Source organism: Panthera uncia, assembly GCF_023721935.1.
Source record: "Panthera uncia isolate 11264 chromosome A3 unlocalized genomic scaffold, Puncia_PCG_1.0 HiC_scaffold_11, whole genome shotgun sequence".
Taxonomy (NCBI): domain Eukaryota; kingdom Metazoa; phylum Chordata; class Mammalia; order Carnivora; family Felidae; genus Panthera; species Panthera uncia.
This window is the reverse complement of record NW_026057578.1, coordinates 64,404,906-64,423,095: the sequence shown is the minus strand read 5'-3', so window position 1 is coordinate 64,423,095 and position 18,190 is coordinate 64,404,906. Positions and strand designations below refer to the sequence as shown.

The following is an 18,190-nucleotide window of genomic DNA, read 5'->3' as shown; positions in this document are numbered from 1 at the left end:
TATTATATGCAAGATCATAAACTCCTTTGGGTGCATCAAATAAAATGGAGGACAGCCTCTTGCATGTTTGCACTTTTTGTAACAAATATCAAATGGCCTCAGTGTGCTATAAAAGTGAAAAATGTGAAGACATGGATCTTGCCCCTCAAGCCCAAGGAACTTGGAGCTTAAAGGTTAGATAAGACATGTACATAACCCTTGTTGAGACATAGCTTTGATCATCTCTGCCTTGATTTAAAACCTTCAGTGGCTTCTTCAGTTTGACTTTTCAGGCTTTCCTAAAATCCTAACCCTAATTCTACCACAATGAGATACTGCTTCACACCCACTGAGATGACTGTAATCAAATAATAACAAGTATTAGAGGGGTGCTTGGGTGACGCAGCCAGTTAAGCATCTGACTTCAGTTCAGGCTATGATCTCTCCGTTCACGAGTTCGATCCCTGCATCAGGCTGTCTTGCTGTCAGCATGGAGCCCACTTTGGATCCCCTGCCTCCCTCTCTTTCTTCCCCTCCCCTGCTTGTGCTCTCTCTCTGTCTCTCTCTCAAAAATAAATAAACATTAAAAAAATTTAAAAGAACATTAGCAAAGATGGGGAGAAATTGGAACTCTTGTACACTGCGAGTGGCAATATAAGATGGCTCAGATGCTTTGGGAAACAGTCTGGCAGTTCCTTTACAAGATTAAACACCGTTATCATATGACCCAGGAATTCCATTTCTTCGTATATCCCAAAGAAAAATGAGAACACAAAACATGCACATGAATGTTTATAGTGGCATTATGCATAGTAGCCAAAAACTCAAAAAAACTCAGATGTCCAGCTGATGCATAGAGAGAATAAATGTGGTATATCCATACAGCAAAATGTTATTTGACAATAAAAAAGTATTTTCAGGTGCTACAAAATGGATGGATCTTGAAAACATTACACTAAGTGAAAGAAGCCAATCACAAATTCCATTTATATGAAATGTTCAGAATAGGCAAATCCCTAGAGACAGAAAGTGGTTGCCTGGGGCTAGAGGAAAGGGGAATTGGGGAGTGAGTGCTAATGGGTAAAAGGGTGTCATTTTGGGATGATGGTTGCACAACTCTAAATGCACTAAAGACCATTGAATTGTGTGCTTTAAGTGAGTAAATTGTATGGCCGAGAAAGGGCTATCCGGGGCAGGTTTTCACTGTACTCAGTAAAGGTGCTATTTTTAAAAATCCTAACTCTAACCTACTTACCCAGCCTTATTTCCCATTCTTCCACTCAGCCTCAACCACTTTTACTTGAGTTCTTTCTGTCTGCAGTGCAGCTCTGTCTCCAGTTTGTCAAGCCCAGATGCCACTCATTCTCCCAATTCTGATGGAGCTTCCTCTTCTTCCATAAAATGGGAGAAGTAAATTCTTCCCAGCAGAAAGTAAACCTTACTCTCAACCTCTCCCAGACTTTATGTCTCTAGGCACATCACTTTATGTATTGCAACATAGAGGACTTATGTGTTAAGTGAAAGCTAGTCAACATTTGTCAGCCACAAATAGTCAAAAATTAACCCTAGAAAATCCTTTAAATTGCCTGAACAGTAGAGTTCCCTCTTTACGTTCAACTCCCCAGTTTTTTTTTCCTCCAGGATTGGGACAGATCTCTGTTTTGTTGAATGCTAGCTGAAGAAATTGACTTGCATTTTTAGGTGTTATATAAAATAAAAAGAACAGTGAAGCCCAGCAAATAATACAGATTGGGACCTGCGGTGATTGGTTCCAACCTTCTTCCAGTCCTGGTTTTCAGTACAGACAAGCTAAAGCTCTTATCTTGTGTAGGTGGACCAAGGGGGAGTAACGAGAGAGACAGGTGACAGAGGGATTGGCTTGGGAACTGACTTGTCATTTGGGGCTACTTTAACTCAGTGTATATTTTGTATGTAATGGCCCATTTCTAATGAAAGAAGTCCTCTAACAGAAGAAATGTTTTCCTTTTTTCCCACACCGGCTGGAAAAAACTGCTTTTCATAAACTTTGTGTATAACAACCTTTCATTTTGAACAAGTGAATATTTGGACCCTACTTACTGCACTGTGGTGGGATTTTACTCTCCTGTAACCAGACTCATGCTCCACATGGCTAAGTGGTCACACTGTGAGAGGCTGAAACCCAGACCGGTTCAGAATGGCAGAATTCTGTCTTTTCACCTTTACCCCCTAAGATACACACTTAATCAATAAGGATGGTAGGCGAAATCACTGGATATTTTGAAATCTGTTGTTCTTGTTCTCTACTCCTGCCCCATCAAATAAATAGTGTTGATTTGTTTACATGAAATGTGCAATCAGAAGAACTAGTTGAATAAGTGATGTTCCCTCCATGCAGTGGAATACTAGTATAGCTAGTATAATTAACAAGGGAAAACAAAACAGCAAAATTGGGTTTATAAATATGCATTTGAGTTTTGATAAAGGATGTATACATAAATGCATACCGTTCTAAACAAAATTGTGTATGTGTTTGTGCATGCATAAGATATTTCCAGAAGGATATGTACTACATTGGTGATAGTAGCTACTGCTAGGAAGGGACCCAGAGTTGATAAGGGTGGGAGGAAGTCAGCTTTCACTGCAAATTCTCTTCCATATTGTTTGACTTTCGCCATGTGCTGCACATATTACCTTTCCCACTGAAGAACATTTATATTCTCTTACCGATTACTTGTTAATAGTTCATGGTAAATATACGCCAATTCGAGATGATCGTTAAATGAACAGAGCATATATGTGTAGTGTCAGTTTGCACCACTGTTTGATTCTCTAGCAGCTAAGGTATATACCACCAATGATTTACGTATTTGTGTTTTACAGAGTTACATCCATTTGGGAGAACAGTCTTCAGATCACTACAATTTCTAGTTTTATAGGAACATGGCTTGGCGCCTTCCCTATTCCACTCGATTGGGAAAGACCATGGCAGGTTGGTTTCAGCTACTTAAAGCAACAAAATAAATGTTTGTACAGTGATGGTAAAACTGAGGAAGCTAGCCAGTATGCCTGTATAAATGATGTTGTTCAGTTAAGTAGGGATGCCACTTCCCTGTCACTGTAATCTCGGTTACCTCTTATTGGCCACAGGGCCCATTGGCATCCAGATCAGCCTGGTTCTGTCTTCCAGCACTATTTTTTTCTACATGTATAAGTGAATAAATAAGCTTAGTTTATGAATATTTATAGGAATTTATTAAAAACAAGGTATAGTTGCAGAAATTGCCTATTTTCAACTTAGATGTTCATTGCCTTTGTGCTCTTAGATTCGTATTTTCTTAACTTGATTTATGGCCAAGTTGAATGTTAATTTTGAGAGATTTTTTAAAAGCATATAGCAAAGTACATTTTGAAGTAGGGGTACATGATATCGAGGGGAAACTCATAAACCTCAGGTTTTTGTTTCTGATCACAATAGGAAATAGCTAATAAGCTAGGTTAAAACACTATGAGTAAGTGTTCTTTTTATTCCCATTTTACAGATGAGGAAACATATAATATTTCGAAGTGCACCAAGCTAGTAATGAATATATCTTTGTCTTCGTTTTTAATGACTTCGTAGTATGCCATTATATAGTTTATCCCTAAATTTATTTAGCAAATTCACTAGTGATCCTTTAGGTTATTGCCAGTATTTCACTATCATAGACAGTGCTGTGATTAACACCTTGAATCCATATTTTCATGGATTTTCCAGTTATTTTCTCAAGATAATTTTTCCCAAATGGAACTGTAGTATTAAAAACCATACTTTCTTTTTTTCAACATGAAGAGAATTGTTTTCCTATTACAAAGACAGTACATATTTATTTAGAAAATTTTAAAAAAAATAATAATTATAAAGGAGAAAGGAAAAATTATCAAATATCCAACCACCCAGAGGCAACCCTCATTTCATTTGTGTTTTGGTGATAATTTGTGCAGTTCTGTCTGTGTATAACTATAATGTATATGTCATTTTTTTTTTTTTAAATGCCCTGTCCTTAGTCACTTTATTGCTAAATTAAAGAAAGACTTTTTAGACCTTACTGTCAGGGCTTCTCTGAGCATTAACTCACTGGAAACACACTCTTTCCCTGCTTGAAACTCTTATCTTGACTTTCTACAACAACAGTGTCCACAGCTTTTCTTTCTACTTCTCTAGTTTCTCCTTCTCAGCCTCCCTGAGAGCTTCTTCCAGACTACCTGTTCTTAAAACACCAGTATTCCCTTGATTTCTAACATCTTTTGTTCTCTCACTCTCCCTGCATAACATTATTCATTGGCCATGACTGCAACTAAAATATGGCCAATGAATCCTGAATCTTTATCTCCTGCCCGTGGCCTCTGAACTTCAGACTCATAAATGCAACAGTGTGTTCCTCTTGAGGTTCCATAGCTACCTTGAACTCAATGTACTTAAAATTCAACTTTTTCTTTCTCCCCTGTGATGTAAGTAGCACTGTCATCCACCCATTTGCTCCAGTCATCAACCTGAGAGTCATCCCTGATACTGCCTTCCCTTCACAGCTCAGATTGAACAGGTCACTGGCCCTTTTGATTCTAGTGTTTTGTTTTGTTTTTTACTTTTTTTTTTTAATGTTTATTTATTTGGAGAGAGAGACAGAGCGGGAGCGAGGGAGGGGCACAGAGAGAGGGAAACACAGAATCTGAAGCAGGCTCCAGGCTCTGAGCTGTCAGCACAGATCCTGACCCAGGGCTTGAACCCACGAATTGTGAGATTATGACCTGAGCTGAGGTTGGACGCTCAACTGACTGAGCCACCCAGGTGCCCTGTTGATTCTAGTTTTTTAACATCTCTTGGATCTATCTTCTCTTCATTTACATTTAATTCTATAACTTGTACAGGCGTCTCTCATCTTGCTTTATGTCCTCCCTGCCAAACCATTCTTTACATAGCAAACTGCAGACCTGATCCTGTCATTTCTCCTGCTTAAAATCTTCCAGTGGCTTCCTCACTGCTTGCCTTGAATAAAGTCCAAGCCCTTTGGCATAGCTTATAAGGCCTCTATGCTCTTGTTTCTGCTTAGATGTGTAGGGCTGTTATTCAGATCGCAGCTCTTCCATTTACTGTGTTATTGAACAGGTTCACTGTAACATGGAGGCAATAGTTGTGAGGACTAAATGAGATTATGTGTAAGAAGCGTTAGCTGTTATCTTAATTCATAATTAACATCCTTATTTATTAAGTCTTTGGAAAATAGTACTATCATTTCCTTAGATAAATTCTTAAAGTGGAATTGCTGGGTATGCATTTTTTAAATCATTTTATTTTTTCCATCATGGTAAGTGTACTCTTTAATCCCCACCCCCTATTTTCCTCATCCCCCCCCCCCCCCCCCTCTCCTCTGGTAACCCATCAGTTTGTTCTCTATAGTTAAGAGTCTCTTTCTTGGTTTGTCTCTCTTTTTCCTTTGCCCGTTTGTTTTGTTTCTTAAATTTCACATATCCATGAGATCACATGGTATTTGTCTTTCTTTGACTTATTTCACTTAGCATTATACTCTGTATATCCATCTGGGTCATTGCAAATGGCAAGATTTCATTCTTTTTTATGGCTGAATAATATAACAGTGTATATATGTGCCATATCTTCATCCATTCATCAATCAGTGCACACTGGGCTGCTTCCATAATTTGGCTGTTGTAAATAATGCTGCTATAAACATAGGGGTGCAAGTATCCCTTTGAATTATTGTTTTTATGTTTTTTGGATAAATACCCAGTAGTGTGATTCCTGGATCGTAGGGTAGTTCTGTTTTTAATTTTGGAGGGAATGTCTGTACTGTTTTCCACAGTGGCTGGACCAGTTTGTGTTCCCACCAATAATACACAAGTGTTCCTTTTTCTCTACATCCTTGCTGACACCTGTTATTTCTTGTGTCTTTGATTTTAGCCATTCTGATAGGTGTGAGGTGGTATCTCGTTGTAGTTTTGATTTGCATTTCCCTGATGATGAGTGGTGTATATATGTCATTTTTAATTTTTTTTTTTTCCTTCAGTAGTATGTTATGGAGCTCATTCCTTGTCAGTGAACATTTACATATATATATATATATAATATTCCATTATTTGGGTGAAATCATATATCAGTTTCTTATGAATGAACATTTAGATTGTTTATAGTTTCACAATTACTGTTTTACTGTTATAATTATGGTGATTATTATCATTTTTAAGCATACATCTTTGCATATTTGTCAATTTTCTCTAGTATAATTCCTAGATAATAGCTGAGTTAAATTTTTGATATGTATCTCACTTTCCAAGGGCTTTAAAGGGATTTGGATTATATGTCTTGCACTTAAATGCCTATTTTGAGTCCATTCTTTGTTTTCTAGTAGATGTCTCCTAGACAGACAAGTTGTTCTTTTATGTTTAGTAAGTCTGGTGGGTTTTCCCTTCCCTATTCTATTAATCTATTATGTGTTATAGACATCCCTGGAGGTTTGTGTCACTGATACCCTTTTCAAGGTTTTAGTACTGATAAAGGTTTTTGTTTATATTTCCTTGGCCATCTCAGTGATCACTAGGAGATGGAGACTCATTTGTACTCAAGTTACCATCTATGGAACTTAATTTCATTCAACAGGGTCAGTGATTTCTAAATTGGAGCAGGACAATCAAAATCATTGAAAAGTATACATAGCAAGTTGTGTTTTAATCTGTAGTAGATTCATTACTTTCAGATACATGCAATTAAATCTAAATACAAATTATTGATATATAAAACACTATGGGCTATCAGCTTTAATGAGTTGGTAAGGTAATGTGTGATTAACATGTCAGTTTGCATGTAGATGGAATATTTCAGAGTGTAAATGTTTGATATTTTACACCTGTCTAAATCATAAGTAGAAGTAGAAACTGATATGTGGGGAGTAGATGTGCCTTTGTAAAATCTGGGTTTAGGTTTGCATAGAAAATATATATGTTGATGATTTTCAATCTATTTATCTATTTTGGATTGTCCAGGCTTTTAGCTACCTACTCTCATTTTTCTACCTCAGTGCTTATTTACAATAAGAGGTAAGCTAGATCCAAATCGATAGTTTACTTTTTAAATTAATGTAAAGTTTCCGTTTGAATTATTGACTTTTAAAAAAGATTTTCCAGCTTGTTAATTTCTGTAAAAAGTGTTGGTTTTCATTAAGAATGTTTGATTCAACTGGAATATTACTAGTTCTTTTTTTTTTTAATGTTTATTTTTCAGAGAGAGAGAGAGAGAGGGAGAACTGGGAAGGGGCAGAGAGAGAGGAAGAGAGAGAGGATTCCAAGCAGGCTCTGAGCTGTCAACGCAGAGCCCGATGCAGGGCTTGAACTCACGAACCGGGAGATCATGACTTGAGCCAAAGTCAGACGTTCACCCAACTGAGCCACCCAGGCACCCCTATTACTGGGTCTTTAATTGTCTTTACTGTTGGGTTGTTTTCAGAGTGTTCCAGGTTAATGACCTACATATTCACTATAATCTTTTTAAAATTATGAAACCTACTGTTGGTGAAATGATAATGTATAATTAATCATCTTTATTCATATAAGAATCACCTGCTCCTCTCTCTTTTAGCAGTTACTTGCTGACAAACTAGAGAAATGATGAGGCTTCATTTTTTTCTTTCACTTTTTAATTTCAGCAAACAAGTTGTTTTGTTCTGTTCTTCATAAGTAACTACATAGAGTAAGTACTCAGTGTGGCTCTTGATACTGACAGAATCTGCCAGAGTAACAAATAAACCTGATAAAGAAATATGGCATTACCTCAAAATGGAGATTTTTTCTAGAGCAAAATTTCATAAGAAGAGACTACTGTATATACTTAATATTATCTAAAGCATAACATGTATAAAGAAGACATTTTAGTTCTCTGTTCCTTTTATTTATATTCTAGTCAGAGGAACAAGAGTATCTTGTCAAGTGAGTATTCTTTAAAAACACACATACAAACAACCCCACAAGAAAACATTTACATGTATTAGTTCAATTTTCTATACTTTGAACTGAAATCTGACTTTGTATAAAGTTCCAGAGGCCAAACATAAGGTTATAATGATATGAGTTCTGTATTGAGCAATTTCAAGCATATTTATATTTCTAAAATCATTTCATCACCAAATGACTAAGAAGGTCTATTGAAAATATGTAATCTTGGGGCACCTGGGTGGCTCAGTCGGTTAAGCGTCCAACTTTTGGTTGAGTGTCCAACTTCTGCTCAGGTCATGGTCTCATGGTTCATGGGTTTGAGCCCTGCATTGGGCTGTGTGCTGACAGCTTGGAGCCTGGAGCCTTCTTTGGATTCTGTGTCTCCCTCTTTCTCTGCCCCTCTCCCACTTGTGCTTTGTGTCTCTCTCTTTCTCTCTCTCTCTCTCTCAAAAATAAAAATTTTTTAAAAAATATGTAATCTCATGAAAAAAGTTTTTTTCATTTACTAGTATGAATTTTAAATAATGACAAGTGACAAAAGAGAGTAGACATCTTTAAAGTTGGAGGGGAGCCTTCTCTTGCAGGTGGCAGGAAGAGGATTTGATTAAAGAGAATATGGTATGGTGGCTACCCACAACCATGTTGGTCATTTTTATTGTTTTTAAAAAAAATATTTGCAAGATATCTTCTCTTCCCTGCTTTAATTACTTGCCTTTAAATATCAGCAAGAAAATAAACATTTAAATTGCCTGTAACCCAGGCAGCCCCCTTTACTCCCAGAGAATGCTCATGGTTTTATAGTTACTGACAAAATAAACATTCTGACTGTGGAAAACCTTTGTACATTATAATTATTTGCTGTAGCTAAATAGCTACATAAGTTCCTACTGTGTACAAAGCATATATTCAATGTAAGTATAACAGGTAAATATTACACAAGACTGGATTTAACTGATAACAATAATTTAGATTCAGATTTAATATGCTCTAAATGTTTTATAGAATAGTTATGAGATTTTTATCTTGAAAATGTCTTAATTCTTTATCAAAAATGCCAGTGTTTCATGTTATTAAAAAAAAATGAATGTGAGGTTAAGAAATGTTGGTTATTCTGAGCAAAGGAAATTTGCCATAAAGTTTTTAAACCCACTTGTTTTATTAATAGGTAGATAATGTGATGATTAAGAGCTATTGCTAGGTTCAAATCCTGGCTCTGCCACTTGTGAGGATTAAATTATATAATCCTTCTAAAGTACTTAGTTCAGAACCTGACACATAGTTACTGCTTAATTAATGTTATAGGCATTTGTGACCTATAAAAGGACTAGTTTAATGACTGTATTTTTAGCATTACCATAAAATACAAATTCCATTATTTGGGTTTTCAAAGTATTGGAGAGCGCATTGATTGCCTCCTTGTGTTATTTGTACTGCCCAGGTTTAGGATCTAACCCTGATTCTCTTTATTGCTGGGGACTCAGAAATAGCTTTTGTCCACCCCTTCCCTCCCCTTCCTTTCCTTTCTCCCTTCCTCCCCTTCCTTCCCTTCTTCTACCATTCCTTCCTTCTCTCCTTCCTTCCTTCTTTTTTCCTTCCTCTTTCTTCCTTCCTCTCTTTCACTCTCTCTCCCCCTTTCTTTCTCTTTCTTTCCCTTCTTCCTGTCTAAAAGGCCATAGTTTAGATCTCCTTGGAAAAGCTTGAGTAGTTATTATATTGCATTTCTTTCCACAAAAGAATTTCATATAAATGCCATGACCACTGGTGGTGTATGTATTTTAAACCATAAAATTTAATACACTTGCAGGAGAGAATTGGAAGTTAATATTCAGAGCTTTTGTGCCTAGAGAACCTACAACTGCCTTTAAACTCTGCACTTGAGTGCTGCTATCTCTAAAATGGAATTGAACCAGATAATCACATATCTTCTGAGTATACATATTTCCTATAAAGTTAAAAAGCAAAATTGAGCATTTTTTAAAAACAATTTAAAATTGTTTTAAAATATTTGTACTTATTCCCATAATCTATATAAGGCATTGTTATATTTAAAAACACTTTTTTGTTTTCTCTAGTTTTAGGTTAAAAATTTTGTGAAAAATATATATTCATTTTCTAAAGTCACAGATGCTACAGATAATGCATAAATTGAAGCTAGGGATCATAAGGATTACTGGAAATACTGCTAGAGTGAGGGATAAAACTAAGATCATGGATTTAATTATTAAAGGGTGGCATGTTTTTAGGTTAATTGGTGTTTCTGTTATCAAAGGTATTATACAGTGTTGTAGGCAGACCAAAATAAAATACTAACATATGAATAGGATTTATGTTTCAAGCATGAGGAAAAAAAAAAAACCTATATAATATTTAACTGACAGCAAGTGTTTTATATTTATTATTTATTTTTTTAATATGAAATTTATTGTCAAATTGGTTTCCATATAACACCCAGTGCTCATCCCAACAGGGGCCCTCCTCAATGCAATGGTTTTGTATTTAAAAGGTGGGTTCATTGTATGGTAATCATGCTGATAATACTCTGCCGGCAGGACTTCCACGTGAGAAAGACTGGTGCTAGCCAGGTTAATTTATTTTCACAATCTTGGCAAGGAGCACTATAGGTTAGCATCACTTCAACAAAAAGTTGCAGGTTGGAGACTACACACCTCTCCACAAATAGCTCTTCTAAACGTGTGCTTGGTCATAGGAAAGTGGTACGGTATGCCTGGATCGGTGCAGACTTAAACCATAGAAATGCATTCGGGTGAGTAGATTCATCTATAATGTATTTCTACATCAGACAAGAAATAGCATTTGCTTTAAGAACATCTGGAAAAACGCATCACTAACAATCAAATACACAGGAAAATACAAATGATCATTTAAAGCTAGTGGAAGTGTCATCAGGCTTTGAAAGATGAATTGTGTCATGCCAATGGACATTTGTGGTAAATGAGCACAATAAACTAAACATTAAACGGTAGCTTGTGGGAAATTTAGAACTAGCTCCCTGGGTTTTATCTTACTTTGTTATCTGGAGGAGCCAGTCATCCTAGTGATTGTGAGTTGTTCTGTTTCTAGGTTTTCTGATCTGTAGAAAGATCAGTTTCCCTAGGATATCTATGATATCCTATACCTTTCTAAAGATTACAGTTCCGTTGCAACACGTATTTTTAAGAATTTACTGTTAAAATTAAATATCCAAAATCAAATCATCTTAGTTTCAACTTAACTGCTTGGTTTATAGTAGGGGCTCAGTAGTTTTGAGTGAATGGAGTCATTCGAATGAGACTATTACAAATGACACACACGTCTACCAGTGGTTGGTTTAAAATCAGTTTTTGTACTTATGCTTCTTAAAGTTTACAAAAACTGACAGCCAGGAGCAAAATGTGCCCTTCTATTTCTGAGATGAGGCTATATATGGTTAATATAATGCAGTGTGTTGTATGGCTTTTAGAGTTTTCCTGTAAGCTTTTACTCCCCAGACATTTCATGTGAAGATTGGCATGTATTAAAGAGGATTACCAAGGCAAGGGAATAGTTCCTATAGCACAGGATAACATTGCTCATGAACTATTTTACTTGTTCTAAACTGCCACTTCTAATTATTACCTAGCAGTGTCAGTTACCTAAGAAATACTTAGTGACCATATAAGGTTTTTTTTTAATAAAGTTTATTTATTTTGAGAGAGAAATAGAATGCGCGCACGTGAGTGGGGGAGAGGCAGAGACAGAGGGAGAGAGAATCCTAAGCAGGCTCTGTGCTGTCAGTGCAAAGCCCAGCGTAGGGCTCTATCCCACAAACTGTGAGATCATGACCTGAGCCGAGATCAAGAGTCAGATGCTTAACCGACTGAGCCACCCAGGTAGGTGTCCCAGTGATCATAGAAGTTTAATTTTTTCAAGTTAAAACATATAATATACAAAGTGATACCAATGCATGGTGCTTCACAGCTTTCATGACAGATTCTAAAATAGTACAATTGCCCCATGTTTTAAGTACAAGAGGTACTATTATCCCTGTTTTGCACATTGGGAAACTCAGGCTCCAATGGTAAGCGACCTGGCCAAGGCCATGCAGCTAGAAGTGGTTCCACAGCATAGCCCTTTCCTACCCCACTGACTGTGCTGCTTACTCCCCAGAAGAGCCAAAGAAAGCTCCTAAGCAAAATATTAAGGATTTTTTTTAAGTGGCCTAATGTTTTTGTACAGTTATTTTAAAACTTCTGTTGAATATCTGAAACTAATTTCAGAAAAAAATCCTCCTCTAATTTCAAATACCTGATCATCACTTTAGGACACCTGCGGTAGCTCATAAACTGCCATAGTCAGTGACTTACCCGACTAGCTGTCACGTGGTGGCATCAAAACCTGTGGACGCCATTTTGGTGACAGGAAAAGGGTGAAAATCTACTTGCATTTAATATGTATTAAAGGAACCTAAGTACTATTGTGCAGATTATAATAAAATATATTTAAGTTACTCTCAAATCACATAACAAATGCCATCTACGTTACTGAAATTGATCCTTAAAATGCTGAACCAAAATGTAGAGGGTCACTGTATTACTTTGGCTGACTAGAACAGTTAATAATACTTGTGAGGTTCGAGTACAGTGATTCTTCACCAGGAGTCCATAGGTGGGGGGTCTGTGAGCCCCTGATATTATATGACATATACATACAAAACCTGTGGATCATGTTTGGCAAGAAGGAAACATGAGTTTAGTTCGATGTAGTTTTTAAAAAATATTTTTAAAGTACTTAACAAATTTTGGGAAGCATTTTTTTAATAGGATCAGCTTCAGAGATTGTGTATTTGGGGAAATGGTGTTCTAGATTATAATGGCAACTTAGATGTGCCTACTGGGAATATGAACTAAAAGATTATTAGCAATTTATAGCTCACATGTACTATGTGCCAGATACTGTTTTAGGCATGGTGCTAAGTACCACATAGTGTATTCTGTCGTTTACTCATTACAGCAATCCCCGTGAGGTGGGTTTTATGATGAGGTACGTTCCTCACTTCACAGGTGAGAAACCAAGGTACCGAAGTAAGGTGACTTCACAGGGTTCCATATTTAATAAATGGCAGAGCCAAGATTCAAATTCAGTCTAATACAAAAATTAGAGTTCTTAAATCATTCTGTACCACTTAGAGCATACTTTGAAAAGTCCCAAGACTATATAGATACATCAATAATGCCTGATCAGAAGAGAGCAGTGTGGTCTTCAGGTGGAAATAAGCTTGTGTAATTTTGAAATGTCGTTCAGCCAGCAAGAATATTGATTTAACTGAGAAAACATACAAAGTTAAATATGTACTTACTGAGAAATTGTTTTTTAGCTTATTAGGGTGGAATTGTTTTATTTCTGAGGTTAACACAACTTATTGCTGATATCATGTACCTAGACCCTGTAATATAGGCCTTTCTTAATGTTGAGTATTTTAAGGAAACACTGACCTTTTTTGGTTTAAGTGATGGAAAAACAGTAAAAAGTCATTTGGTTCAGAGAAAGGATAATAGTAGTACTCTAAGCAAGATGCTTTGTTCATGTGATGTAGCTACTTATTTTTAAAAATAGGTTTTCTAACAGTTAATTGTAATCATTTTACCCACTTGCATTAAATTTTGTCATGCAACAGGATTTTTTTCTTCCATTTAGTGGTTAAAACATTTTGTTACTTTATAAAAAACTGGATAAAAAGAAGGTGGTCATTTTCATGGCAAACACTTGTGAATGACTTTCTTTACATGAAGGTCTTTGAGTTTTCTATTTTCTTTAAACAAAACAAGATAATTATATATAGCTATCCCAGATGACCATAATTTGGAGAAATGTCTATAACATTGTGGTTGGATTGTCTGTTCAGTAGATGATACCACAGTTGTTTTAAGCCTGCTTGTAGCATGAATGTTAAACTTCAGAAGCATCTCTGTGTGTGAGACAAGTACACAGTTTTAAATGGAAGACCCCAAGATCAAAGTAGGAAAATGTGTGATGAAGCTGGGATAGTTTGATAAGTCATTATGAAATCTGTTGCCATTGTGTAGTTTTAAATTTTTTAAAGCAGTTGTAAGAAGCTTAGTAGGAAATTCAATCATGAGGACTTTAGAGGAAAGGTGATTTAGTGGGCAGCCTCCCACTCAGCTGCTCTTTTTTGCCATTCCCTATCCTGGGGATAAAAAATCAGAAAGGTTGCCCTTAAATGAAGAAATTCTCCTTTAAAAAAAATGTGTTAGAGTTAAGGGCTACTTATTTCAGGAAAGTCAAGCAGGAAAACCTGATCCATCACTAGCAAACAGTCTTCAAAGCCAGTCCAACATTTTAACTTGCTGATGGCTTGGATTTCTTGAGAACTGAATAGATAGCAAGTGTTCTAAGCCCTCGCCCCTCATTAGACAAAACTTTTAAGCTAATATTTCATCTTTGGCATTCCACCGGAGGTGCGGTAGGCAGCTGTTTAAAGAATGTGCGTGTGACTGTGTATGTACGTGTTTGGAAACAAAGAGCCATACTGAAATTACAGAGTGATTCAAGTAGAAGTGACCCAAATTGGAATCTGGCTGGGATTCACGAGGGATTATTATTCTGTCTACACTTTGACAATGCGCTTTTTAACAAAGTGCAGGTGCTCACACTTGGCTGGTGATTAGACTCACAGCATGAGAAACAGAGGAATGAGTATTATCCCAAATGTTTACATTGGGTGTTAAATAAAAACTAAGGTAAGAAGTTCAATGCTTTACATAGATAGTAAACTATGCATATTATTTTATTTATAACCCCATGTGTTAAAATGGGACACTGTTAAAGTAACAATCACTTAAAAAGCAACAACCAACAAACCAGTATTTAATTTGGTACTTAAAAGTAATAATTAGAAATCAAATGGAAGCAATGCCTAAAGTAACTAATTCACAATAAAAACCATTAATTCAGGCTCTACTTATTAGAAATAAGATAATTCAACATGGGCTAACCTAAAATGTATCTGTAGAGACAAAAAAAGGGTACAAGTTAGCAAAGTATTAAATAAGATTTCAGGGAGCCCCTAAAATTACTCTTGAGAACTTTAGAATTGATTATATGCAAAAAAAAATTAACGGTACGTTTCTTTTAAATTCATTCATACATGACCTTATTTGAAGCAATGCATTTGCATTAACTAGCAAAATTCATGTCAGTCAGATATTTTTGAAGTATTTTATTTCCCAGATATTTGACTACTTTGAACTAGTTGTTCCAGTGATTAGTCTCAATTTCTACTGAAACTTAAGTCTTTAATGAAGACATGCTTCTGAAAATAAGGCAATTTTTCTATAATCTGCTTATGAATAGAAAACAAATCTTTGGTTTTTAGTTAAAGTGACAGGAAGGATTGAGTGCAAAAAGAAATCCTAAAGAACCAAAGCAATGAAAAGGCTCTTAATAAGCAATGGGAAACTCCAAACCCCATCAAGGTCAATAGAGTACCTAAGGCACCTCAGGTTCAGATGATACAATCATCTTTGCTTAGAGTTCTAATAATCTATGTACAGGATTTTTACCATCTTAAGAATGTGCAGCTGAAAAGGTAAGGTCCAAAAAAAGAAGAGAATCAGAAGAGTTGATAAATGGGAGAGATGTTGGAGATCCTCTCGTTCTACCTCCCATGTTTATAGATGAGGAAACTGAGGCCCAGGCAGGAAACAGAGGTGACATCAGAGTTTGTGTTTCCAGATTCCTAGTCCATTTCTCTTGGGGCAGGACAAATTCTAGCTTTTAATTTTAACTGGCTAGTAAACCCAGGTGTGGAAAGTTTCAGAGGTGAATTTGAGAAAAAAAAAATCCCCATCAAACCCCCAAAGTCAAGTTGGAAATGTATAATACTTTACTGTCTTAATTCCTTTATACCATGTGTTGGACAACTTAACTCATATACTAATTGATTTATGCAATTATTTTCAGTTCTAAAAATAGCTAATAATTAATAGACCCAAATTAAGTGAGAAAGTACATAAGGATTCCATTTGAGCATACATAAGGCCATGGTACTTAATGTGAACCATCACTTCTTGGGAGAAGGAAGACATCCACTGTCCAGTTCAGAAAGAAAGTTCCTGACTAGTTATCCAGTAGACTCTCCACTCTTCAATGGGGAAGATGATGCTTGTATTTTTAAAAATCTCTACAAAGCTCACATACAAGACAGTACATCCTAGATTTGTGACTGATAATGAGCATTTAAGGCTGTCATTTTCAAGTATAAAAGTTTAGTGTTCCATTACCCAATCTGTGCAATAGACACAGCTATTAGCTCAAGTCATGGAAATTAACAGAAGCTCACCAAAGACATAAATAAATCATAATTTAGTCAACAGCAAGTTTAAATGTAGGAAAGACTGGAGAAAATTTTATGGGTTAGATTATGCTTCTCTGAACCGCATTAATTTGTTCACACGGAAACTTTTTGTCTAACACTATTGTCTGTTGCATGGCACTTGGAACAAGGCGGATCCACAGCAGACCAAACAAGAAAGCTTAATTAGGTTATAGAACTAGTAATTAAGATGGTTCACCTCTAACACAGTTCTATGGCCTGATCCCCCAGAGAAAGATTAGAAATGGCTCCAGTATACCAAGTAAGCTTCTCAGATGAACATAATTTTTTTTAAAGCAGGGCCTTTCACCTAGGGACCGGCATGCACTGCTTGTGGATGAAAGAAATCAACATTATTTACACTTCTGGCTTGCTTGATGTAATAGTGCGAAACGTAACATGGCTGGAGAAGATAGGTATTTAGAAGCCAGTATTTAACTGACGCTCTAGGTGTGTACTGAAGTTGTGGCTCTAGAACTCCTGCTATGGTTCCAATACCTGTGTCTGAAAGGTGACATCAGTTTTATTATGGAAGTTGCTTTGTTATAAATTCCATGTAACATGCTTGAATTCTAGGTCTGTTCTCTTTAGCACAGATTCAACTTTCTTCTACTTTGGTCAACATACACTTCTCGTTTCATTGTATATATAAGCCAAGGTGGAAATTAAAGAACAAAATTGCCAACTACTTCAGACAGCTATATCGAGTCCAGGATTATGACAAAGTCTAACCCAGAATTTTAATTTGTAATTTTAGGATGTATCTCATGCAGTTTGGGGAGCATCAAACTAAATCTACAGTCGCCAGATGCCTTGTTACAGCTGAATGCACATAAAAATGTGTACATTTTTAGTGTTCGTGATAAATGCAGTTATGACCTTATTACACTTTTGGCATTCTTTAAGAAAGCACATTAAGCTTTAATATAGAAATATTTAGGTTACACTTGTGCTCAAGTAATAATAAAACAGTTGTTCTTTTTTGATCTCATACATTCTCTCCTCAGGTATGGCCCATCTCCTGTACGCTTGGAGCGACCTTTGGCTACGTGGCTGGCCTTGTGATTTCACCACTCTGGATATACTGGAATAGAAAGCAACTTACATACAAGAACAATTAATTGGAGCAAAGGGAGAAGATATTTCTTTGTGCAGATTCCATAAAGACTGTGCAGAAATGTATATGGTCTAAGCCAGGCAGTTCCATTTACAGCACTGTTGTGTTTTTTTTGTTTTTTGTTTTTATGTAGTTACAACATGATGTGATTGTAGCTTTTTAAACTATGAAACCCCTGAGAGATTGTACCTTCTAGTTGAAATAAAGTATTTATAATAGATTGTGGCTTCAGATGCTGTTTGCTGCTTCTTGGACCTTATTTAAGAAACATTCTTAATGAATTTTATAGAATTCTGAGGACAGGGTTTTTTGGGTTTTTTTTTCTTTCAAGTTTTAAACCGCTTCATTATCAGATGTCTGGGTATAGCTGTAGCATTTCATATGCTTTTTGAGAGAAATGGACAGTTTCCTTGGCCACTGAAGATGTTTCTCACGTAATCAAACAACAGTTTATACATCTTGATCCTATTCTTTTTTTTACTGTGTGTTTCTTTGGAGTTAAAATGGCTATGATAGCCTCATCAAAAACAGTCTTCAGTCCCTTCTGGGTTAAAGCCGAACATTCCACATAACAGCATGCTCCTATCTGGGAAAGAGGAAAAAACACCACAAACATATAAAATCTTTCTTACACATTTGGTATGATGCAACACACCATTATAAGGAAAATGATAAAACACAGCCGTGCAGAAAGAATGAAATCATTCATAGTCGTAAAACCCAGGAATAGCTAACTTCAAAAGTAAGCATATATCCTTCCGCAC

The 18,190-nt window shown here is 36.1% G+C and overlaps 2 protein-coding genes across 7 annotated transcripts in view; one reads left to right on the top strand and one right to left on the bottom strand.

Moving 5' to 3' along the window:
- Positions 1 to 17,646, top strand: part of PIGF (phosphatidylinositol glycan anchor biosynthesis class F) — a 33,350-nt gene extending 15,704 nt beyond the window's left edge. For 2 of the 4 annotated variants that reach the window (XM_049650229.1, XM_049650230.1), the window contains exons 5-6: positions 2,842 to 2,950; positions 17,317 to 17,646. In XM_049650229.1, coding sequence (XP_049506186.1) covers positions 2,842 to 2,950; positions 17,317 to 17,430 — 223 coding nt within the window. In that variant the 3' untranslated portion in view covers positions 17,431 to 17,646. Of the gene's footprint in view, positions 1 to 2,841; positions 2,951 to 6,993; positions 7,048 to 10,645; positions 10,703 to 17,316 lie in introns of all 4 variants that reach the window. The other 2 variants (XM_049650231.1, XM_049650232.1) reach the window with 2 other exon arrangements.
- Positions 10,299 to 18,190, bottom strand: part of RHOQ (ras homolog family member Q) — a 42,389-nt gene continuing 34,497 nt past the window's right edge. For 2 of the 3 annotated variants that reach the window (XM_049650236.1, XM_049650234.1), the window contains one exon: positions 10,299 to 18,012. In XM_049650236.1, coding sequence (XP_049506193.1) covers positions 17,857 to 18,012 — 156 coding nt within the window. In that variant the 3' untranslated portion in view covers positions 10,299 to 17,856. The remainder of the gene's footprint in view (positions 18,013 to 18,190) is intronic. The other variant, XM_049650235.1, reaches the window with a different exon arrangement.